Source organism: Etheostoma spectabile, chromosome 10 (assembly GCF_008692095.1).
Source record: "Etheostoma spectabile isolate EspeVRDwgs_2016 chromosome 10, UIUC_Espe_1.0, whole genome shotgun sequence".
NCBI classification, from domain to species: Eukaryota; Metazoa; Chordata; class Actinopteri; order Perciformes; family Percidae; genus Etheostoma; species Etheostoma spectabile.
The window spans coordinates 22,362,164-22,386,043 of NC_045742.1; the positions used below are offsets into that span (position 1 = coordinate 22,362,164).

Consider the following 23,880-nt stretch of genomic DNA (forward strand, 5'->3'; position numbering starts at 1 on the left):
TATATATATATATATACACACACATCTATATATACACAGCTAACATTCCAAGGGAAGTCTTTTTAAATTGTCTTTTTATTTCTTATTCTCCTCTCACCTTTTCCCATTTGTGTTACTTGCTTTTAATATAGATTTCATCATATGTGACTATTTTGGGAAATAAAAATTGGTGCCAACTTGTATGTCGGGTTTTTCAATAATTTGACATCCTGCTCGAGATAACACTGTTAGTAGCTGTGTGTGCTGCATCCTGCTTGTGCTCCCTAACGACTCATCACGGTCATTATTAACCAACACATTGCTGAGAAGATGGCATTTGGCAAGCTGATGGGTCCTGATGAGAATATGATCAAGGCTGTCTACCTTGGCCCTCAACAGCATACCTCCCTGCTTCCCACTAAGTGGTTGCTAGGCAACAGCACTCTGTGGCGGCCGGGGATTGGTGGAGGCCTTTGAATTAACGGTGAGACTACTACTGTCAGTACATAGTGTCCTGGACGAGCGGCAGCCCACCGTTACAGTAGGAATCATGAAAGGGAAGATTCTTAAAAATGAGAGAAATTTAAACATCCTCTGTCCCACACGAATACTCGAGGCGGCCGAGGCTCCAGAGAAATATATGTTGCAAACTGGAGGGATTTGGAGGGAGGAACGGGAATGAAAGATGTGGGGGTTTTTACAAGTGTGTGCTTGTGTGGGAGGCGCAGCTCTTCTTCCTCCAGGCTCCTTAAGCTGATATCCCCCGCTGTCTTTCATGTGATTTCACCGTTGCAGCAGAACACTCACATTTACTGATATTTCGCAAATCTTCTGCATAAGACCAGAGTTTGAATCGCCTTTCTGGTCCAATCATAAGCATGCGATGGTCTGCTTTGACATAACACAATTTGGTTAAAAGGAAGTGCCTTTTTTTTTCTCGTTTTACCTAAAAGTAACGATCCATTATAAAGAACAGAAATCCCTCTTCTGTAGACTTCACCCTCCCTCCAGAAGCCCTCACACTGATCATCTGTAGTAACATGAAACCTTTTATCTCCAAATCTTGCCTCCTCTAAAAAAAACAAAAAACAAAACAATGTCCACCCAAGCCAGTTCACTAATTTAAAGGTGTGTCTGTCTGCACACAGTTTGCCATTGTTGTTGCTATGAGAACCTGGAGTTAATTACTATGATTTACCGATGATTATAAAGCTGAATAGAGATTTTGTCATTAAATTACCACTCACTGCCAGAACCCGACCATGGTTTCCAGGGAAACTGGAGAATGTGAAGCTTTTCTATAGACACAGCCACAGCTAAGAGAGCGAGGATTGCCTAACATAGATTCTTCCAGGGACAAACCTGCAGCCACTGCAATCCCTATCAATCAACGGGGGAGCTGTACGGACAGATGTGGGGCACTGTCAACAGGGAGATTTTGCGATGTTTGTCCCAAATGTGAGAGAGAGAGTTGTGAAGAGACTCCAGTCTGACTTGGGCTGCTGAGGTATGTACGTTACTTGTGATTCCCTGCAATTTGTTTTATCCTCTCTGTTTTCATACAATAGTTAAAATTTGAAGTGATCTATATCCCTGTGCATGACTGTTTCCTTTGTGATTATGGATTAAAATAGAACTTGAAAATGAACTATGTGGATACACTTTTAGGGTACAAAGGTGGAATTTGATATATAATTCAACAGTAAAATGTTCAAAAAATTTGACATGTAGTTTAATCATTTGTTTGATAATATTAAACATCCCTGATTTCAGTGTCCTATGATACAAAACAAGCATGTTCGTTTTTCTATCAAATAGCAGAAATGATGTAACTTGGATTCATAGCAGTGTTTGCATACTTGATATCGATATTGCATGACAGAATCGGTTTTTTTTTTTATCACAAAAAAACAACCCCCTGATTTTATCCTCATGCTGGGGCTTGTTGTTATAGTTACTGACTACGTTTGTACAATTTGCACAAAACAGTCAGCGCTTTGTTGTACCCTGCAGGTGCTTCCACCACTTTAATGCAGAGACAAAATGGGAAGTCTGAAGGACAAGATGAGAGGTCTCAGAGAGGACCACAAGTCCTGTGAGAAGACAGATGATGGCGAGCGTCCAGGCGGCTCCGATGGCAGCGCTGAGCCCGAGGGACCGCAGATAAACACGAGTCAAGAGTCAACAACTCATCAACCAAAACGTCACATGAACGCCAGCTACGCTGAAGAGAGAGACGAGAATGAAAATTCCAAAGATCAAGCGCTTTCAGGAGAGGGTTGTGTTAAAGAGTCGACACAGACGGACACCATCCTTCTAACACAACACACTGAAGATGATAAGACAACAACAGCTACACATAAGGACACGGCAGTCTCTAATAAGTTCCTGAGTGATGGAGTTGGAGTTGGAGAAATTCGGGAGGAGACGTCTAAGGATAAAAACATGGGTCATGACAGAGAAAAAAAGACAGCCATTGAAGATGTATTTGTGCCTGTGCCAGCAACTCCAGGCCTCTCAGACCCACTATCCCCTGCTCCTTCTGGCCAGCACCACATGCCCACACAGGTCAGCCTGGAGGTGGTCCAGTGTCGCTCAGCAGCCACCAGCCCCATGACACCTCCTGAGGGCGGCCATTCCTTCTTCTTCCCAAGCTCTTTTGGGAAGTCCGGAGCTGTGGGTGCTGTCACTAAAGACGCTGAGCTGCAGGTGGGTCATCAGGTGGAGTTCTGCTCTGTGGCCACATCCCCCATGACCCCGAAGACGCCCTCGTCCACAGCTTTCCCTGAGCTTAGCGATAGAGAGACGGTACGGAAGCAGAAGGAGGAGATTGGGAAAAAGAATGACGCGCAAAGGGAAAATGACAAACAAGAGTGTTCTCCTGTGACAAAAAGTCTACAAGAGGCTGAGCCAGAGATAACAGGAGCTTTGAAAAGTGTCATGTCAAAGGAGCCAAATGAGGGCTTCAGCTCGAATGCATCTCCAGAGGGCTCCGTCAGCTGCACTGCCGGGTTGATAGTTTCACCTGTACCTCTGGGGGATAGTAATCAGCAGTGTAAACAGCAGAGGATGGGAAGCATGGATCAAGACATCACAATTCTGGTGACCCATTATGGCAACAATGAGGAGGAAGAGGGAGACAAGTCTGAATCATGTTTTACCATTGAGCCAGAGATGGTCAAAATAGATGAATATGAGGAATTAAGAGGGAACAATGGTGATATAAAGAGGGAGGATGGAATGGAAATTATCTCCGTAGGAACTGTTGCTCCTGATGTACAGGACGCCTCAAACTCCAACCCTTCACAAAACAAAACAGAAGACTCCTCTGTTTCTGACGAACCAAAGACAAATGTGAATGCTGAAAATTCCGTGGTGGAAGAAAACAAAGGTGCATGTGGAGAGTTGAGAGACGTGACAAAGCCTCCCGTCCCGGAATCTCCAGCTCCCTTTGGCTGCCACAACATCCGCACTCAGGTGAGCCTGGAGGTGGTGCAGTGTCAGTCTGCGGCTACCAGCCCCATGACCCCTCCTGAGGGGGACCAAGCCTTCTACTTCCCCAGCTCTTTGGGGACGTGTGGAGGTGTCGGCACGGGGACTAAAGACGCTGAGCTGCAGGTGGGTCAGCAGGTGGAGTTTCGCTCTGTCGCTACAGCACCCATGACCCCGAGAACACCCACCATCGTGGCTTTTCCGGAGATCAGGAAGAATGCAAGCATAGAGGAGAAGATAGTGGAGGAGGAAGAGGCTACGAAGGCGCAGGTGGTGGAGGACAAAGAGGAGGAGAAAGTAACCGAAGAGAAAAAGGTGAAGGCAACTGAAGAGGACACAAAGGAGGCACTAGATTGTGCAGAGATAAGTGAGGAGCCGGTGCAGGAAGTGAACTGGGATGAAAAGGGGATGACGTGGGAGGTGTACGGGGCGGTGGTGGAAGTGGCAGTGTTGGGCTCGGCCATACAGAAACACCTGGAGAAACAGGTGAAGAAGCAGAAGCCCTCCATGCCTCCCCCTCCTCCGCTCAACCCCTCAGCCATGCCCCTCACTTCAGAGTGCATCAAGGGGGGTTTTGATTCAGGTAAAGGCCGGGCGGGGGAAAAGGGAGAGCGGGGTGGGGAGGTGAGCCGACGCAGAAGAAACCCCTTCCGTCAGCTGATGGAGAACATGCAGCAGCCTCATTGCTGCTCCAGAGCTCACACCGCGGAGTGACACCAGAATCCTGTCGAGAAAACAGCTGGTCGGAAGAAGAAAAAAAAAAAAAAACCTGGTCACGTGATTTATGTGTGATACAGTGATTTACTTCAACGGGACTTCAAAATTGTGAGATGCAAATCACCTCACACAAGACCAAAAAAAAAGCACAAAAGCATTTATTATCCAACTTTTATCATGGATCATTAAGAATCAGCCATAGAAGATGGGGTATCTTTTTTTTCTCTTTTTCTCTCTTGGAGTTCCATGTTCCATGTTAGCGCTTCTCCTTTAATGTTTTTTATCAAGATTGTCCACTGAGCCATTTTAGTTTTGGGGGTTTTATTAATTCATAATGTCTGAGGTGCGCCTCAGACATAATTGCTTAGACGCTTAACACAGCTTTAACTGTGGGAGATGACAGTGACAGCTTTTGATTGTGATTTATTGTGTGAGTTTGTTTCAAATGTATGTTAAGTAAAAATTGATCCCTGGCATGTGCAAATGTATGTGTGTGTGCTGTATGTGTGTGCGTGCACGTGCGTGTGCGTGCACGTATGCATGTGTGTGTGTATGTTTGTGTGTATGTGTGAGACTCCCTACCATTAGTGCTGGCTTTTGTATTGTGTTATGCTTTTAGATTTGGCACTATGCTTTGACCTGTTTGTGTCGTGAAAGTATAAAAATGTACAGATGGCGAGAACAATCAACACCATGTGACACAATATGAGGATATTTTTAGTCATTACTACTTAATGTATTTTAATGCCTTGATTCGTGATTCAGTTGTATGTGATGAAACCTATTTTAAATATCTTTTAATTCAAAGGTTGTTACAGTGCCAGTGGTGTTCATACGTTAAATTAATTCATAAAAACAGGTTTAAATCCGCATTTGGAGAAATTGATTTTATTCACATTGCATTTGTGATACATTCATTTATATGTAAGTAAACAGTGATAAAATAATATTTTTTAATCTACTGCTTGTAGGAAGTCACTCTGCATGAGTTTTTTGTTTTTTAAATAAGTATCTCAAACTCAAAACAATCCAAGACAAATTAGATTAGATTTTGAGATTGGCTTAAATTAGAGTTAAATTAAATAAAATTAAATAAGTAGTTCATTCATGCATTGATATCATGCAATATTTTCTTCTTTTTCAATTTTTATTTCTAATAGCATCAGCTGCAACAAAAATTACCATTGTATGTTGACATAATGTATAATACAGTTTATTTCAAAGCCAACCAAACAGTTTTTAAACCGTCGCTTAATATATTAACAACAATAAAGTGATCAACATGTGCAACAAACACTTGTTCTTCCTTTGCTTCTGTCCAATTTCCCTTTTGTCCAGATAAGGTTCGATAAGTTTGCCATTGGGAGAAATCTGCTTATTTGCGAGAGATTTATTTTTTTATTGCACTCTCATGGGTTTGCCCTAAATGTGAATCCACAGCCAGCAGGCAATTACTGTAGTAATTACTTCCTCATATAAAGAGCTTTTGGGGTGCTTTTAAATTTTGAACAGAGCAAAGCAGTTTTTCCTGTTTCCAATCTTAATGCTAAGCTAAGGTAACCGTCTCCTGGCTGCAGCTTTATATGACAGTAGCGTCGATCTTCTCATCTGAATCTCTGCAAGAGAGTTAAATAAGCATATTTCCCAAAATGTCAAACTATTCCCATAACTGTCAGAAAAACAAAACAGTTGATTCAATTACCAAACCAAATTCTATGAGATCGACACAGTATGTGATGTCATCATATTGTTAACATTTACCATTTTGGTTTTAAATTGAATGTTTAGACAAAGCAAATATCTCTTTAGGTTCCATGAGGCTCGTGCATAATGCCAAATACATTATTAGTGATCAGAACAGAAGGCTATTTGAAAGCACGAGGACTTCATCCAACATCAATGTGTGTTTGACTGGAAATTTAGGTCAGCCTGATTACAGAGAAGCAACATAATGTCCTGCGAGACCTCTGGTAAGTGTTTTTCCCTTCATTATTTCTATCACAGGTCTGTAGTATTGAATGCAGGGTTATTGAAGCCCACAGGCGCATTGTCAGAGCCTTTCTTCTGTCCTCGCTGGGCCAGTGCTGCACCCAAAGGCTCAATGTACTCCGGTAGCCGGCTGTCATACTCCGCCTCTTCCTCCTCGATCATCTGCTAAGGAGGAGCAGACACGTTTTGAAATTAGACAGTATTCTATATAAGTACACAAGAAATGGACTTTAAAATGTATACTCACCATTGATCTATCCTTTTCAGACATGGTCATATGATGGTTGTCGTCCAACGAGTCGAGGCTGTTGTCATAAAAGAACAAAAGAGTGATCAAAGCAATCTCCGTAAGCACAAATAAGAGAGACACTCCAGGCAAAACATCAATTTCAGTGTTGAGGTTTTGGGCTATTCATTTATTCGTTTTAACATGTCTTTCAGACTAGTGGGAAAAAAACATCCAAAATACCTATGTGCCTGTAGATTTTCACCTATCTAATACAAAAAATGTGTGTGTGTCATTTATAGCCTGATTTATGTAACATTTCATACCTAAAACATGGCAAAATGATGCCTCCTATTTGCATATTTAAACTTACAATTTCCAAAAACTTAAAATCAATTGTCTTAATGTAAGTAATCAACTGGGGAAGTTTCATGGTGAAATTATGTATTGGTTAAAAGAGTTCCCCTGTTTATCTGCAGAGTCTCAGAAATACAGCTTTTGTTTCTTGAATCACTGTTTAGGTTTTTCATTTAAATAAAGGGTCACATGCCAAAGTTGGAAAGAATAAAGCCACTTCTCCATCACAACATATGCTCCAGAGCCCACTGTGCCAAAATGTCCACCTGGAAACATTCCCAGTTTATCAACCAGCACTGCTGCAGAGTGGACAGCGAGGTCATGTGTCACTGTGAGCCACCACCTTGTGACTGAGCAAATCACTGCTATCCACCATGGTGCACGGAGAGGTTTTCCCTACCTGACTTTGTCCACATCTGAGCTGTCCTCGTCCATGTCCAACACCAAGGTTGTGTCGATGTTGAGGTTGAGAACAGGATTAGCCCTGTTAGCGAATAATGACATACATAGGATGACTAACATGTGTTATGGTAGCGAGTAATGACATACATAGGATGACAAACACATGTGTTGTGTTAGCGAGTAATGACAAACATAGGATGCCAAACACGTGTGTTATGTTAGCAAGTAATGACATACATAGGATGACAAACACGTGTGTTATGTTAGCAAGTAATGACATACATAGGATGCCAAACACGTGTGTTATGTTAGCGAATAACGACATACATAGGATGACAAACACGTGTGTTGTGTTAGCGAGTAATGACATACATAGGATGACAAACACATGTGTTGTGTTAGCGAGTAATGACATACATAGGATGACTAACATGTGTTGTTTTAGCGAGTAATGACATACATAGGTTGACAAACACATGTGTTATGCTAGCGAGTAATGACATACATAGGATGCCAAACACGTGTGTTATGTTAGCAAGTAATGACATACATAGGATGACAAACACGTGTGTTATGTTAGCAAGTAATGACATACATAGGATGACAAACACGTGTGTTATGTTAGCAAGTAATGACATACATAGGATGACAAACACGTGTGTTATGTTAGCAAGTAATGACATACATAGGATGCCAAACACGTGTGTTATGTTAGCGAATAACAACATACATAGGATGACAAACACATGTGTTGTGTTAGCAAGTAATGACATACATAGGATGACAAACACGTGTGTTATGTTAGCAAGTAATGACATACATAGGATGCCAAACACGTGTGTTAAGTTAGCAAGTAATGACATACATAGGATGACAAACACATGTGTTATGTTAGCAAATATTGACATACATAGGATGCCAAACACATGTGTTATGTTAGAGAGTAATGACATACATAGGATGCCAAACACGTGTGTTATGTTTGCAAGTAATGACATACACAGGATGACAAACACGTGTGTTATGTTAGTAATGACATACATAGGATGCCAAACACATGTGTTATGTTAGAGAGTAATGACATACATAGGATGACAAACACATGTGTTATGGTAGCAAGTAATGACATACACATGTTTTGTTTTCATGTCATTTCTCCATGTCATATATCTTGTTAAAGCTTGTTTCCTCACCCCTCCATGGTGTACTTGTTGGTTCCAGGCACCACAGGGCCACTTTTCTGGTTGTCAGAAGTCACCATGGATGCAGAGTTCATGGCTTTAGCTGCCTTCAGCTTCCTCCTGTAGCTGTAGGGTGAAGTGAGTTGATTAGTAAACAGATGCAGTAGTTTACCTTGCATGGGTGTTTTTAGATCAATGGTAGGCTACTTAACAAACCTTTTCTGGGACAAACAGAATGGTGGTGATTAGTTAATTATCCTGTCTTATCATGTCCCTAACTTCCTTCCAAACCCTTTTTTTTTCTTACTTTCTGCGAGTGCACATCAGTGAAGTGGTGAGGACAGCCAGCACAATGACGAGGCCTGCCACCATCCCCAGCAGGATGTACCTCACTGGGTCAGTTTCGGGTTCGATCAATGGAGCTTTCCCCTGAAGCACAAGTAAGATGTATATCATGTGTTTTCGGACACATTCATTTACAAATTACATTATAAGTCAAATAAAAAACACTGTAATGAAACAAACTGACAGTTCAGTGACATCTTCTGTCATTAAATTCTGAAAATAAAGTTCATTACAGTAATGATTCGTCCAATTGTAATAATTATTTTGGGGTTCAACCTAAAACCCATCAACCTGGCTGCACCTTTGTTCCAGATTAACATTCGATTCAGTAACAAATATCGGACGCAAAATACAATACAATGATTACAGTATACTGCACTAATGGTTAAAAGGTTAGTCATAATACAACTAACCTTTATGTTAGTGTTCTTCTCACACACAATTAATGCATGACTACACAGCAATACATTTTAAGAAATTGTTCTTATACGCTTCCAATGAGGCTAAATATTTTGTATGTGTAATGTTTTGCTTAATAATGTACACATTGACATTTGACACAGTGACAACAAAAAAAGCAATGTCCTCATTAGTGTCCTACAGCAAATTCTTCAGTTGGAATTTATTTTTCTAATTCATCTGGATCAGGGATTTTGACATTTGGTATTTTGTCTTCTCTGTGTTGTCAATCAGAGGCGAGGCAGGCAAATAGAACACACACAGTAGTGCTGATGTGTTTCTTGCTATGATTTCTTTTTCAGGGACTCACTGTCTCATATAACAGAAAGTATCTTTCAGAACAGTGTAAAGATATGCATCAACATCGGTGGAAGAAAAACAAATGAAAACTTACTCCAACAATGTACAAGGGTCATATCATGCTGCTTTTGTTAAAGAAAGTGTAGCATGACAGAAAATAGACTATTTCCAAAAATAAAACTTCAACTCTAAAGCTGCTCATACTCACAATATCTGCAAGGCCAAGCTCTATGAGTACAAGAGAGTGTTGAGGATCAGAAATCATCTTTTCCACTTCATTAGAGGTAAGAGCGGTCCCGTTGGAGAAGACAAAATATGCTACTATGATGGTTTTTTCTGAAGCCCTGAAAAAAGAATACAGCTTACTTACAGACCTAAAAACCTGAACCTAACTTAGCAATTTCAGCTGTTTTAAATTAAAAATCAAATTTTGTTGCTGCAATGATCATCTACAATTATCAGTGTGGTTGTTTACAGAAACACTGGCACCACCTAGTGGACAACAGTATTTGTATATGTAAGTATATAAATATATTTTGGAGTTCCTGTTGACACCAGGCAATGATTTATGATCTTTACATGTATTCACAGAATGCATCATTTATTTTAAATGTATGGGGATTCAAATTTACAGATGATGAGAAAATGGAACTTGCCTGAATGCTTCGGAAGTGTCCGACCTGATTGCAGCAATTTCAACAGCAGCCTTGGTGGCAGTCATAAGTGCCCTGGAAATGTCAAGATTCCCAGAAAATAACAAGTAAATAACCAGAAATATGATAGATATAAGTGTTAACTAAATAAAACGTTAAAAAGTTGTTGATCAACTGATCCGATTCAAATATTTTTTTTATAAAAGACAGTACAGCATGGAGAAATGTACCTGATGATTTCATTGAGGTTTTCTTCAACAAAAGCTTGGGATCTTGTAAATTCAAGTTCCACTTTATATGAGTCATCAACTGCGAAAATCTACAAAATTAAAAGAACAGAGGTGTTAACACTGGCGGATGTCTTACTCTCTGTCTGGTGTTTTAATGAATGAAAATCCAGCTGGAAGATTTGAGTCACTCACCTCCAGCACGGTGCTGGTGGAGAGGTCGCCGGTGTCCTTTGCAATTACTGTCACCAGATACTTCCCTTTCAGTGATGTGTCAAGCGTCTCGGAAGTTCTGTGGAAAGTTTGGGAAGTCATTAATCTGCAGCCATGGACAGATCATGAGACAACAGGCCCCTTGGCGCAGACATTTTGTGCTGTTGTGGTTGTTTTGTCTCTTTTAACGTCCTTTTTCCATCTATTTGTTTTCGTCATTTTGTCATTTTTAGTCAATTTGTGTTTCTTTGTATGTTTTATCTGTGGTTGCCTTGTGTGTGTCTTTCTGTAGTTGTTTAGCATGTATTTGTCTCTTTTTGGTTGTTTTGTTTCTCTGTTGCCATTTTGTGTCTCTTTGCAATCAATTTGCATGTCTTTGTAGTTGTTGTCTCTTTGTGGTCATTTTATACATCCTTCTATATTGTTTTTAGCTTCAGTTTGTGGTCATGTTGCGTCTCTTTGTAGTTGTTTTAAGTCCCTGCAGTTATTTTGAACCTCTTTGCATTTGTTTTGAGTCTCTTTGTATTTGTTTTGCGTGTCAATGAAGCTGCTTTGAGTTTCTTTGTAGTTGTTTTAAGTGTCTATCTAGCTATTTTGAGACTTTTGCAGTTGTTTTGAGTCTCTTTGTATTTGTTTTGCGTGTCTTTTTAGCTGCTTTGAGTTTCTTTGTAGTTGTTTTAAGTCTTTTTCTAGCTATTTTTAGACTTCTTGCGGTTGTTTTGTGTTTCTTTCTAGTCATTTTGCATCTCTTTATAATTTCTGAGCTGTTTGAATTTACTTTCCAACAAGAAATATTAAAAAAATAAATAAAAAGGCTCTGGTCCTGGTTCTGTTCAAAAATATAAAATGAGCTCATCAGTAAAACGCCAAAGCATGTGAGAAAACCCACACACATGTAGAGAGAGCATGATGAGATATGGCCGTATGATGCTGAAGTATAATTTTGTACTCACTGAATAATTCCAACATAAAAGTCATTTTGCTGTGTGGTGACGACATCGAACAGCATCTTCATGTCAATTACTTGATTGTTGTTGTCTTTAAATTGGACTGCTGTCACTTTAAAATCAATCTGCCTATTTGTTCCAGAGTCACGGTCTGTGGCCTGAGAGCAGCAAGAGATACAAGCAAGAATGTCTCAACATCATGTAACATGTCTTATTTACAAGCTGAAATCATGTCAGTTATTTGCTTTTCATTCATACTCACAGTGACTCCTGCTACCGATGTTCCCTTACTTGCACTTTCTGACACCACAACTAAATCCAAAAAAGAATACACTTTAAACTTGTGTGGGTTTTTAGTTGAGTAGGACAGCATGGAATTTAATTTAAGGGGTCACATGGCAAAAAAAAACACATGTTTAGATCCACACTCACCAAATACAGAATCTGAGAAAATGAATTCGGGAGCGTTGTCGTTGATGTCTGCAATGTTGATTACCATTTGTCCTGAAATAATGAATAGACAAATTAATTAAAGTGACATGATATTTGGGTTTGTAAGTTTGCATTTGACCTATGTCTTCGTGCATTTACTGCTTTTATTTGATGCTTTTATGCTTTTGTTGACTTTACAACAACCCAGTGCTGACCTGTTGTGACACTGTTGTTCTCCCCTTTCTCTGTGTACTGGTCCACCACCTGAGCTTCTATCAGCACCTGGTCACATTTTTCATAATCTGTTGTTTGCTCCGGGTTGACTCTGACGTCCCCCGTTGGATCCAGGATGAACCAGCTGCAGGGTGTCAGAGAGCCATTGCATCTGCATTTAACGGACTCCAGCTCGTATTCTAGTGAGTGGTTTCCATCCTTGTCCTGCGCTGTAAAGTGCCCAACGGGCCCGCTGATGGTGGTGTTCTCCTTTACTGTCACAGGCGCTGTTGGCTTGAACTCAGGCCTCTCATCATTCACGTCCAACACGTCCACCTCCACCATTACGACAGCCATCTTCTGCTCCAGATCTGTCGCCTCTACCCGCAGGTGGAATTGCTTGCGAGCGCTCTCGTAGTCCAGCTCAATGTCAGGGTCCACGGTGATGTTCCCCCTGTAACCCCGCTCCTCTGCATAGGTGCGAATGATGAAGCTGCCAAAGCTTCCTTCAATGATTCTGAAAGAAATGCGGTTAAATTCTGCCGTTTGGTCCAAATCCTCAGCCTGAACAGAACCCACGAAGGCACCTGATTGGATTGAATAATGTAATTAAACTTCAGCCACACACAGTAGGTATGAACATTTAAAAGTGCCTTTACAAGTTAAATACTGACCTAACTCTCCTTCTTTGACAGCAAATTTGTATTTGGAGGCTTCAAATTGTGGTGTGTTGTCATTGACATCCTGGGAGGCATCAAGAGAAAACATTGACCGTCATCCTCACAAGAGTGGCAGCTTCAGTCGCAACACAGCTACTGTACTTTGCTACAAACTGCTGAAGACCTACCTCTACAATGATGATAACTGTAACCATTGTGGACAACGGGGGAGAACCCTTGTCAGTAGCGGTTACATTGAGCTCGATCCTCCCTTTCAGCTTCGGGTCCAGGGCCTCACGATCAAGCTCATCCTTGTTTCTTAACACACCAGTGTTAGGGTCGATGGTGAAGTTATCGCTGTACCTGCTCGGATCAATTCCAAACACTATTTTACTGTTTTCCGTTTCAGAGTCGTCTGCATCAGTTGCCTGACCAAATAAAAACATTAGAAGAAAGGGTTAAGAAACTACATCTCTTTCTTTCTTCTTCTACTTTCTTTCAGTTCACTGCATTGCCAACAAAATGTAAACACTCAATTAAGATAATGTTGACACCCATGTGTGACTGTTGAACATCTTAGTCCAAAACTATGGTTCATTATTATGCTGCTGTAACAGCTTCCTCTCTTCTGGAAAGGCTTTTGTAGATTTCGGAATCTGCAGGGATTTGCTCTCAATTAGCCACAGTGGCGTTAGAGAGGTCAAGGACTGATGTGGGGTGATAAGGCCTGGCTCGCTGGTTTAGTTTTTCCTAAAGGTGTAAGACAGCGTTGAGACTCTGTGCTAAGCTCTTCCACACCAAACTAGTGTGGAGTTGGAAATAAGAGATCTTTTGTGGCACACACCTCATCTCTGTTTGAGGCTACAGGCTCAAGACTATCAGCTGCTGCTAACATGACAAAACTAATCTTTGACCAAACTACTGGCGGTCAAGTTGCATTGTGGGTAATGTAGGCCCCAGGTTTTGACAAGGAAGAAGGCTTGGAATTAAAAAACGTCTATATCTCTGGTTCTGCTGAAAGAGATTTTTTATGTGTTCTCTGTAAACTGTCCCCAATGGTATAGTGTAAAGTGTAAAGTGCTTTTTTTTTAAAGGTTTCTTAAGTATAAATACTGTGAAATCCGTGAAAGTACGGAAATTGGTCAACAGTTTTGGCTTTCAAATTGCTTTTTGCTACTTTCAGTATTTCAACCTCCAAAAGTAAAGACACAACCAAGTGTTGTTGTTTTTTTTAAATTTGCAATTAACAAAATATGTGGTTTATATTGATTCGTGTATATTTCTAGTCATAGTTCCATTATCTTTATTGTGACTATCATTGCTACTGTTCATCACACCCCCAACCGGCATCGTCAGACACCACCTACCAAGAGCCTTGGTCTGTCTGAGGTTTCTCCCTGAAAGGTAGTTTTTTCCTCGCCACTGTTGCATTAAATGTTTAATCTTATAGAATGTGGTCTAGACCTACTCTATCTGTAAAGTGTCTTGAGACAACTATTGTTATGATTTGGATACTCTAAATAAAGTTGAATTAAATTGATACAAGAATTAAAGAAATCAGAAATCTTGTAAAAAAAATAGCAGCAAAACCTACGAAGATGGAAATATGTACTGTTCTCTTATTGTTCTCCCAGTTACCTCTATCTTAAGTTCAAGCTCTCCGCCCTCTTTAACAAACTCCTGGTAATAGTCTCTGTTGATGACTGGGGCGTGGTCATTGATGTCAGTCACAGTGATCTCCAGTACTGTTGTGCCAGGCTTGTCGTCTGTGTCTCTGGCCTGCAGCGTAGCAGAATACAGAGACCTGACCTCACGATCCAACAGAGTTGAGTTTTTCACAAAAATTGTACCCGTATGTGGCTCCACATCAAAATACAGTAGTCTGAAACACAGATTCAGGCTGTTCAGTGGTATTGTCTCATTTAGCATGAGAGAAATGAGGTGCACAGTGGCTGCATTCAAATAAGCAGTAAGGTTGGTTAGGCATACATGCTTTCTGGAAGAAGTTTGTAGGTGATGTTGCCTTGATCCATTGTATCAGGATCCTCTGCCTGAGGGGGGGAGGGGAAGAAATGTTTGCATTTTTGTATGTTTTCAAGGTCAAACTGTCTGAGCTACTATCCAGATAGTAAAGGACTTACAGTAATGGTGCCCAATACTTCTCCAACTGGAGAGTGCTCAGCCACCGCTAACTTATACGTGTCCTGTTGGAACTTGGGACTGTTGTCATTGGCATCCTTGATGTTAATAGTAACTGTAGCAGTGGAGTGGTCGTTGGTTTCTTCATCTGTGGCAATAACCTGCACCATAACACAAGCATAGGAAACACGTCAGACTGGTAGAGTGCTTTAAATTGCCCATATTATGCTCATTTTTAGGTTCATAATTGTATTTTGAGATTGTACCAGAATAGGTTTACATGGATTCACTTTCAAAAAACACCATATTTTTGTTGTACTGTACATTGCTGTAGCTCCTGTTTTCACCCTGTGTGTTTGGGTCTCTGTTTAGCTACAGAGTGAGACATCTCACTTCTTTACTATCTTTGTTCGGAGTCGCACATGCGCAGTAGCTAGGTAAGATCCCATCAGCTAAATAACTTTCTCTCCAACTTTGGTCAGTGCAAGGCAGGATTAGCTGGGAGACTTCTTCTAAACGAGGGGCACATGTGGAATACCTGCAGAACAGGGACAGGAAGTAGTTCTTTTGGAGATTATGGTGAAGTAGTGTGTGTTGTAGCAGTGTTTTGTCATTGAGAACGAGCTAGCATGCTAGTGCTAGCTTATGCTACGTTTAGCCACCTTGTCTTGGCCATCTTGGCTAGTTATGTAGAAAGTCGTGCAGATTTTTAACAGCTCACCCGGAGACTGAAGGCAGAGGACATTCAGTAACCTGTATCTGACTCCAAACAGCATGGATAGTTGTTTTTTTCAGTGCGTGAATGTGCGTGGAAGCACCAGAGACACAAGATTACACCCTAAATCCCAGAAAAAGTGATTTTTTTCATAATATGGGCACTTTAACCCTCATGTTGTCCTCGAGTCAAATTTGACCCATTTTCAGTTTTTCATCACAAAAAAATGGGCCTTCGAAATAAGCTGAAAATATCAACATTAGAAATATGAAATAACTTTGGAAAAAACATCAAAAAAAGCACCCACAACATTGAAAAAGTGACAAAAATGTCATGAAACGCGATAATATTGTTGAAAAAAAATGGTTGACGGGAAGACAACACAAGGGTTGAGAATCACAAATGACCAAAAGAAGAAAGATGTCACTGATACACACACTTATTATCACAGACTCATGGGCTGGTTTTAATTTTTCTTACTTGTAGAATCATTTGTTGCTTTTTTTCAAAATCCAGTTGTTGGGGCTGCTTGACCAGAAACTGAACGATGCTGTCAGAGATGGTAAATTGAGGTTCCACAGAAAACACATCCTTGTCCTCTCCTTCCAGGGTTAGTTTAGTTTTGGAAGTCTGTGAAAAGCCAAGAAAGATGATTGATACTTGGTCATCAGTTTGCTCATTATACAGCAAACTGTATCTTTTAGTCAAAGAGTGTTCTCTTCTTTGGGGATTTCTTCTCACCTTATCTAGATCTTTGACTGTCATGTTGAAAGAAACAGAGCTGAGTGAGTGCTCCACGACTTCTCCTGTGAAGTGACTCTCCTTCACACAGGAGAGTCCACACTTGTAAAACTCCGGCCAGTTGTCATTGATGTCGATGATGTTGATCTGTACAGTTGTTGTGGTGTGGGCGAAGACCCCGTGGATGTTTTCTTTGGACTCAGTAGCCTAAAATTGAACCAAATATAATAATTTCACCATCTCAACATTTTTCAAAATTAAGGTTTTCAATTAAACAAGGTTCACAAGACACAACCAATTGAATTTCTGATATTTTTCACAGACTGCAGCAGATATCCTTTTTGTTTGGTTTGTTGCTCATGGGCTGTGATTGAGAGAAGGCTGTTTCTAACATGAAGGAAGTTATTATAGCATTAAATGCCTAGTTTTATTTCCTGTATCCAATCCTGTTCTCACAACCCTCACAAACTCCTTTTCTGCTTCATCGCCTGCTTCTCTCTCATCACAGGAGCCACAGGAGGGAGGATGAAGCTACAGTATGAAGCCTCATCACGCTGTGCCTAACCTTGGTCCTTCACCATTCAACCTGCTATCATCCCCTCGTTCTCAACGCCTTTTTGTCATTGGAGAAGAAGACAAGCGATGACGTTGTGTTCTTGTGAGGGTACAAAAAAAGTTTCCAGCCTAATTTTGATGCAAAACACAACTGTTGCATTGTAGTGTATTAGCTTTGTTCTTAGTTATGCATGGAACTGAATGAGAATCAAAGAACAATGAGAGGATTGACAAAATCTCAATTTTAGAAAATACTTTTGTGGTTTCTCGCCGAGAGTTAAACGAGAAGATCTGTGGATTTTTTATTTTTTTTTTACCTTGAAACTGAGCCAGGCTAGCTTTTATATCATGCTCCAAGTATTTATGAGAAGCTAAGCTAATTCCACATTAGAGTGGTATCAATCTTCGTATCTCACTCTCTGCAAAACGTTAAAAATATTCCTTGGAATCATGGTTGTGTTATAACAAAAATGAACCTAGAATGGACCAAAAATCACAATGGAAATGTATATGTACAGTAAATGTTTTACAAGACAGAGCAAAATTGTATTTGGAGGATGAAATTGATGTACCTTTACAGTCAGGCTAACTGTGTCACCAATAAGTTCTCTGTCAATATGTGACAACACAGTTATGTCTCCCTCAGTTGCTGAGATTTCAAACAGGTGATCTACCGTGGAATCTGTCAAGAAATGTGGAAAGAAACTAACTCATCTCTTACTTATTCAGTTAGTGCAAACTACAAACTGTTACTTAGTCGTTTTGGCTCACTTTCAATGCTGTAGATCATAGCATCGTTGATTCCTGTGTCCCGGTCTATGGCGGTTACTTTGAACACAGACTCTCCCTGGCAAAAAAAACAAAACAAAACACAGAAGCAGTTGAAAGTCTGCTCATTTACATGTACACCCATTGTCTGTATAATGACTTAAAATATGCAGCCTGGACTCACACAAGGACATGTGAACATCAGAGTTAAAAGCAGACATCGTAACTGTGCAACAAGTGTGTAATAATTGAATGGTGGAATGAACTGGATGAGATTTTGTGAGTAAAACTTTCCGTAACAAAAAACCTTTTGTTAAGATTTGTTGTTGTTGATGCAGCACTCATATAAAATGTATCAGCACTTACCTCAAAAGAATTCTCTTCAACGTTTCCTACGTAGGGAGTACCAACAAATACTGGGTCGAGATCCGGGACATCCACAACCGTAACGAAGGAAAAAGCAATGCTTGAGAAGTAGTTGGTTTCATCAAAATAGCACTGGCCTCCGCCATCCTGTCACGGGACACACAAGGATGATGAAATAAAAAAATGTTATGTCTCTTGTTATTGAGAGATTTTGAAGTTATATAATAATAAAGTGCTATTTGAAAATCCTTTTAAAATTATCAGGGAAATCTAACTACACATTTAGTGGTATAACCACTGAGTATGACACAGAATGAATATTTTTGGTTTGCTAAAATACCATTTTGTAACTGTATCAGTTGCATAATTAATCAAATGAATCACGTCAGGCATCTGTTTGGCCTTACATTTACAAAAGGAACAGAACCCTTTTTCTTAAGCCACTTAATGTTTTTATGTTATGGTTAAGCTATAAATGTAGTGGGTACAAAAAAACTGAATTCAACAGCAGATCCAACACACCAAGATCCAACTGTAAATGTTACAGTGCTTCTCAGTCTGCAATCTATTATGATGAAATAAAATAAGACAATACTGCCACAATGGGGGACTTTTTACAGCAGTAAACAGAATAGTGCCAAAACAAGGTTCATCAGTGAACAAAGTATGTGTAAGTTATAATACCAAATTTGTAAACAGTAAAAAAAAAAAGTAGTTAACAGTAGATGCAAAAGTAAACAGATTAAAAGTTTGAATATGCAATATTCACAGTATACACATAAAATAAATAATGGACAAATAAAATATTGATAATGACATTCTATACATAAATGCTTTATTAAGTGAACTGTTCCATATTAACGTAAATTAAAACATTTTGGGAAATATGCTTATTACACTATTTGCAAAGAGATAAATGAGAAGATTGAATCAAGAGACAGTTAGCTTAGCTTAGCTTAGCTTAGCTTATCATAATGACTGAAAGCAGAGGGAAACAGCTAGCCTGGCTCTGTCTAAAGGTAGGCTAACAAAATCTGCCAAACAGAAACCTCTAAAGCTCACAACTTGAACCGGTATATCTAGTTTGTTTACATAATGCAAATCCAAGCTCTAAAAAAATCAATATGTAGTGACTTCCTGGAATCTCCGCTGGTAGCCTGGCAACCTCATGGTTGTGACTATGAAAACGGCTTAAAGCAAATAAATGCATTTCTAAAAAAGCCAAACTAAAGATCCAATCATAATCTCTGTTTACAATAACTCCTGGGTAGTAAACTCCTGCCTGTCATTTACATATACAGTTTATATATATATATATATATAAGTATATGCATAATACTTACAGTTGCGTTGATCTTCAGCCGATAGAAAGTGCTCAATGCAGTAAAATTCAGACTTCCATTTAATCTGACTTCACCAGTTGTGGGCACAATGCTAAAAAGGCTGAATCCATCATTTGGAGTAACCTACACAACACAGTGTATGTTATGCTTTAATGACATTTGTCGAACATCAGAATATGATATTAATTAACTACATGGTTTACAAAGGAAGCTTACTTCATCAATGTTGTATCGAACAATGCTAGCACTTGAAGTATCCGCATCAGTGGCCACCGCCTTAAACAGAAGCGTATTTACAGGGGTATTCTGAGGAATTGAACGGGAATAAAAACAAAGACAGACTAATTAAACACAAAAATGTTTCTCAGTGCTGTTTGAGAAATTTTGGACATCATGATGGATTGAAAAATTGATGCTGGAGTAGAGACAGTGATGAACAAAATGTTAAAATAATTACATGTTTGACTTACTTCTGGGATTTCAATATCATATGAAGAATCCTGGAATATGGGTCGGTTATCATTGGCATCTTTTAACACGACAGTTAATACGCGTTCTACCTGTAAGACATTGCATGGTGTACGTTTTGAACATCGTGAACAAACTGATATGAAATGGATGATAAGAACTAACTTAACTGTCACTTACAAAATTGGGACCATCCGAGACACCAACTCCAAGAGGCAATACATTACTAGCCTAGAATAAAAACATTAAAAAGAAAATATTAAATTGATTAAGCATAAACATAATCAAAATGATACTGTTAAATACTAAATAGTCTCTACTTTCAGCACACCATACCTCTCTATCTAGTTTCCTGCTGACTGATACTCTTCCGGTGCTGCTTTCAACAGTGAAGTATTGTGCATTGGGCTCACGGAGTGAATAAGTCAATGGGTCATTTTCTGCATCTGTTGCTTCTATAGTAAAGCCGTAGGCCCCTAAGAAAATAACATCCGAGAAACATACATAAATGTGTGCAATATTTGTTAAGTTATAATACAGTACAAAAGTGCACTACATACCTATGGGGGTGTCTTCACACAGTTCCCTAACAATACTGTTGATTGTAGGACTGGTATTTGCTGTAGAAACACAGTATAAGTAGAATGTTAGGCAGTGAGGTAAAGTCAGGATGACAAAACTACAAATTATTGAAGTGAATACTCACCATTGGTGAAGCTGATAAGACACAACAGTAATATACTTCCCGTGACCCCCTCCATGCCTGCAAATAAAAAGAAAGAGCAATCCATTAAGTACAGCTAGTACTTAGTCTATAAATAATAAGTAAATCAACAGAAAATAAATGGACAACTATAGACAAACAATTAATTGTCAATTATCAAGCCACAGGACTATAAGAGTCTACTGCAGTGGTTTTTAAAAGTTATGCTTTGGCACAGTGGTGCTTTGAGCTAAATAAGGCCAGCATAATGTTTACCTTGTTCACCATCTTAGTTTAGAGTGCATGCTTAGGGCTTCTAACATTTGCTTAGTAGCAATGAACACAAAGTAAAGTTGAGGGTGATGGGAATGTCATTAGTTTTAGTATTTGGTCATAACATTTGGGAATTACTGGAATTGTTGGGTCTTTGTAAATTATAATGTGTCCTAGACCTACCCTATCTGTGTCTTGTGATAACTCTTGTTATGATCTGATAGTTTACATAAAATTGAATTGAACTGAGCAACAAATTAGAAATTTGACCTGAAGCACTCAATGAAAGAAAAAGAGATGTGTGATTGTTGGTAACACATTTTGCAACTATCCATCAAGACAGTCCACATAAAACCAGAAACTTTAACTCCATGTTGGCGAAAGAGGAAAAGTCAAGGCCAATGTGGTATTCTGGAAAACCATCATTAAACTTTTAAGGTTAACAACTATTGAATTGTTGATGAATGTATTCAGTAGTTGAATCCCATAAGACAGAAGTTGTTTTCTTTTGGCCCAAAGTGGTGGATCAGCCTATAGACCGACAGACCAGCATTGATCCAGAGAGCCGTGCTGCCAGCATGGCTAAAAATCAACTCAGGTTTCTAACTTTTCAAATGTTTTTTTGGTCTATGCTGCTTTTCTCTAAATTATTAACATTGAGAAAAAGGTTGCACTTCAACACTGGGATTCTCAGTGGAGACATTTCATTTACTCATGTTTTATATGGACACTTAGTGGAGAAAGATATAGCTATTGACGTTTGTTATTAATATTAATTAATATTGTATTCCTCTTGATAAAACACCAACATCATTTAATTTAATTGACATGAAATAACCAGATATATTCAAAAGGGAAGAAAACTACTCTTGCCCTAATTTCTATGGGTTTACAATTTTATAGCATGTTGCATGTGGCCACACCTGAGCGGAGTGTCACAACATGAAGGAGAGTTTCGTTACAGAGAGAGCAGAGCAGCGTCCTCTTTCTGCCCTGTGTGATGGGCTCTTTAATATTTATAAAATTAGAGGTAATTAGACAATAACTGATTTATGTGAAATTATATTAAATCCCATGTCATGTACATCATGTTTTCCAATGCAGACAAGAACTTGTACAGTAGAATGTGAACTATTTTAATGAAACACGAGCAACATTAGGTAACTGAACTTGTCATCATCCTCTTGAAAATAATCTTCAAGAGTCCAACAACAAGTACTTTTACAACAAGAACATATTACAGTATGCCCCTCGGTCAGAGTTCACATTAATGAATTATCCACTTTAAGGATTTAACGAGTTTATGTTAATGAGGCTTTCTATGGATTATTGAGGGTACCTTGAGATTGTTTGCATTTTGCCACTCTTTCTACTTCGTGTAAAGACAGAAAAGAATTTGAATTTTTGAATGTTATGAGCAACGTTCAATCATTTAAAAAAGGGAGTAAACGGATTTTTAACGCTGGGACTTTTGAGAATGAATCACTTTAACATACCCATGCTGCTGAAAATTGTTTAATTTGAATATGTGTCTATCAAAATGACAAGTATAGGTTATAAATGTACCCTGTGATTACAGGACAAGATATTTTACTATGTCAGATTAAAGAGAACAGCCCGGTTGTCCTCTTTAATTATCTATTCATTGTGAGCAGAACACATTTGACCACCATTAACCTACGTGGCAACTAAAAACATCTTTTTAACACTTTAAAAATGTAAATTCAATGTAAAACGCAGCAGTCCGACTTACCGGATGACATTCGCAGAGGAGCTTCTCCTTTAATGATGTCTTTATGAGACCTTTGGCTCTGGTTTCTCCTAGTGATTATCGTCTTGTAGTTGTAAACATAAATGATTAACGCGAAAAAGAAATGCACAGCCAATAACACAGCACTAAATCTCCCTGTGTGTGTTTGTTAGGAAAAAAAACAGACACCCAAAAGCATTTCACTGAAGAGTAATGAATCTAAATATCCACGTGTTGCTTGCTCTCACACATGGCTACATTATGGCTGTGTGAGCCGGGGTAGTCCTCCCCTCATCATTGGCTTACCAGCCCTGTCACCAACAATACATGGCATCCTGCCACACTGGGTCACCAGTGCCCATACCCCAGCTCTTTTGTTTAAGTGGGTGCTTCTGTTGTCATGGCAACAACAGCAGTCTCTTTGCTTCCATTGAGAAAACCCAGTGTGATCAGGGGCCTTTCTAAAACGTGGCTCATGAGAACCAATCAGTGGATCAGTGTTTTTTTGCAGAAAACAGATTCATGTTCCTCACTAATGAGCTCTTCCCAGTAATCCCACCCTTTTGGCCTGTCCTACTTAAACGTCATCACACAAAGGATCAGCTTCTCTTTTGCCCACCGGATTCATTGAAGTCTTTGGAATGGAGGGAAAGCATGTATGCAATAAACGTTGCGTACGTTCCTAACAAAACGGTTGTTATTTAGTCAGACGGGATTCTTTGGTTTCAGAAAGATTCCCTTTTAATGCCACAAAAGTAATTATTTGTGTCATAAAACAGAGGAAAAGCACAGCCTAAAGGTACTTGCTACTAATTGCTAAATATTGAGCTGTCATACTAACTGCTCCAAAGAGAGAGAGAGTTGCCTTTTTAATGGGGATACATGTGTTGTAACAACTGAGAGTCTACAGTCACGCTTGTACTTCAGCCAGGCTTAGAAGCAGAGTTAACTGCTAATGTCAGCCTGCTAACATGGTGAGAAAGGCAATGTTTACATGCTGATGCTTAGCAGGTATAGTGTTCACCACTAAGTTTACCTTGTAAGCGTACTAGCATTTGCTGATTAGCAAGTAACACAAAGTAGCCTACAGCTGAGGCTGCTGGGAATGTCTTAACCCTTGTGTTGTCCTCCCGGGTTTGAAACGGACAAAAATTTGACATTTTCAGACTTTTTTTTAGTTTTCACTAACACCACCTTACAGTACTTTTTGGAATTCATGGTCAATAACCCTCATTTATGTTTAGTTTTATAGTTTATTTGAACATTTA

At 39.4% G+C, this 23,880-nt stretch overlaps 2 protein-coding genes across 3 annotated transcripts; one reads left to right on the forward strand and one right to left on the reverse strand.

Annotated features, from left to right (window-relative positions):
- The first annotated feature begins 1,137 nt into the window (after positions 1-1,137).
- On the forward strand, positions 1,138-5,482 carry gprin1 (G protein regulated inducer of neurite outgrowth 1). Its single transcript, XM_032527945.1, has 2 exons — positions 1,138-1,486; positions 1,993-5,482. Exon 2 carries the CDS (start codon positions 2,023-2,025, stop codon positions 4,183-4,185), a length of 2,163 nt encoding a protein of 720 aa, XP_032383836.1. The 5' UTR covers positions 1,138-1,486; positions 1,993-2,022; the 3' UTR covers positions 4,186-5,482.
- Positions 5,483-5,549: 67 nt separating this feature from the next.
- Positions 5,550-22,888, reverse strand: cdhr2 (cadherin related family member 2). Of its 2 annotated transcripts, none has more exons than XM_032527942.1 (31): positions 22,616-22,888; positions 20,593-20,649; positions 20,447-20,506; positions 20,223-20,362; positions 20,067-20,117; positions 19,889-19,978; positions 19,635-19,724; positions 19,419-19,541; positions 18,076-18,222; positions 17,713-17,788; positions 17,514-17,623; positions 16,387-16,593; positions 16,126-16,275; positions 14,933-15,091; positions 14,781-14,842; positions 14,430-14,673; positions 12,980-13,219; positions 12,807-12,876; positions 12,135-12,719; positions 11,920-11,991; positions 11,750-11,799; positions 11,494-11,645; positions 10,523-10,619; positions 10,331-10,419; positions 10,104-10,175; positions 9,656-9,791; positions 8,651-8,772; positions 8,356-8,469; positions 7,161-7,244; positions 6,425-6,482; positions 5,550-6,342 (listed from the first exon to the last, which is right to left on the reverse strand). In XM_032527942.1, exons 1-31 carry the CDS (start codon positions 22,623-22,625, stop codon positions 6,187-6,189), a joined length of 3,873 nt encoding a protein of 1,290 aa, XP_032383833.1. In that variant the 5' UTR covers positions 22,626-22,888; the 3' UTR covers positions 5,550-6,186. The 2 variants fall into 2 exon arrangements, with proteins under 2 accessions (XP_032383833.1, XP_032383835.1); XM_032527944.1 differs by having other exon boundaries at positions 6,094-6,339.
- Positions 22,889-23,880: the final 992 nt, after the last annotated feature.

What these genes read in the sequence shown, in the direction of transcription:
- gprin1 (XM_032527945.1), top strand. Translation starts at nt 2,023, where the DNA reads ATGGGAAGTCTGAAGGACAAGATGAGAGGTCTCAGAGAGGACCACAAG.
- cdhr2 (XM_032527942.1), bottom strand. An exon ending in GGCTGAAGATCAACGCAACT is followed by an intron (nt 18,223 to 19,418) that starts GTAAGTATTATG and finishes GTCCCGTGACAG; the next exon opens with GATGGCGGAGGCCAGTGCTA. An exon ending in TTGAAGAGAATTCTTTTGAG is followed by an intron (nt 17,789 to 18,075) that starts GTAAGTGCTGAT and finishes TTTTTTTGCCAG; the next exon opens with GGAGAGTCTGTGTTCAAAGT.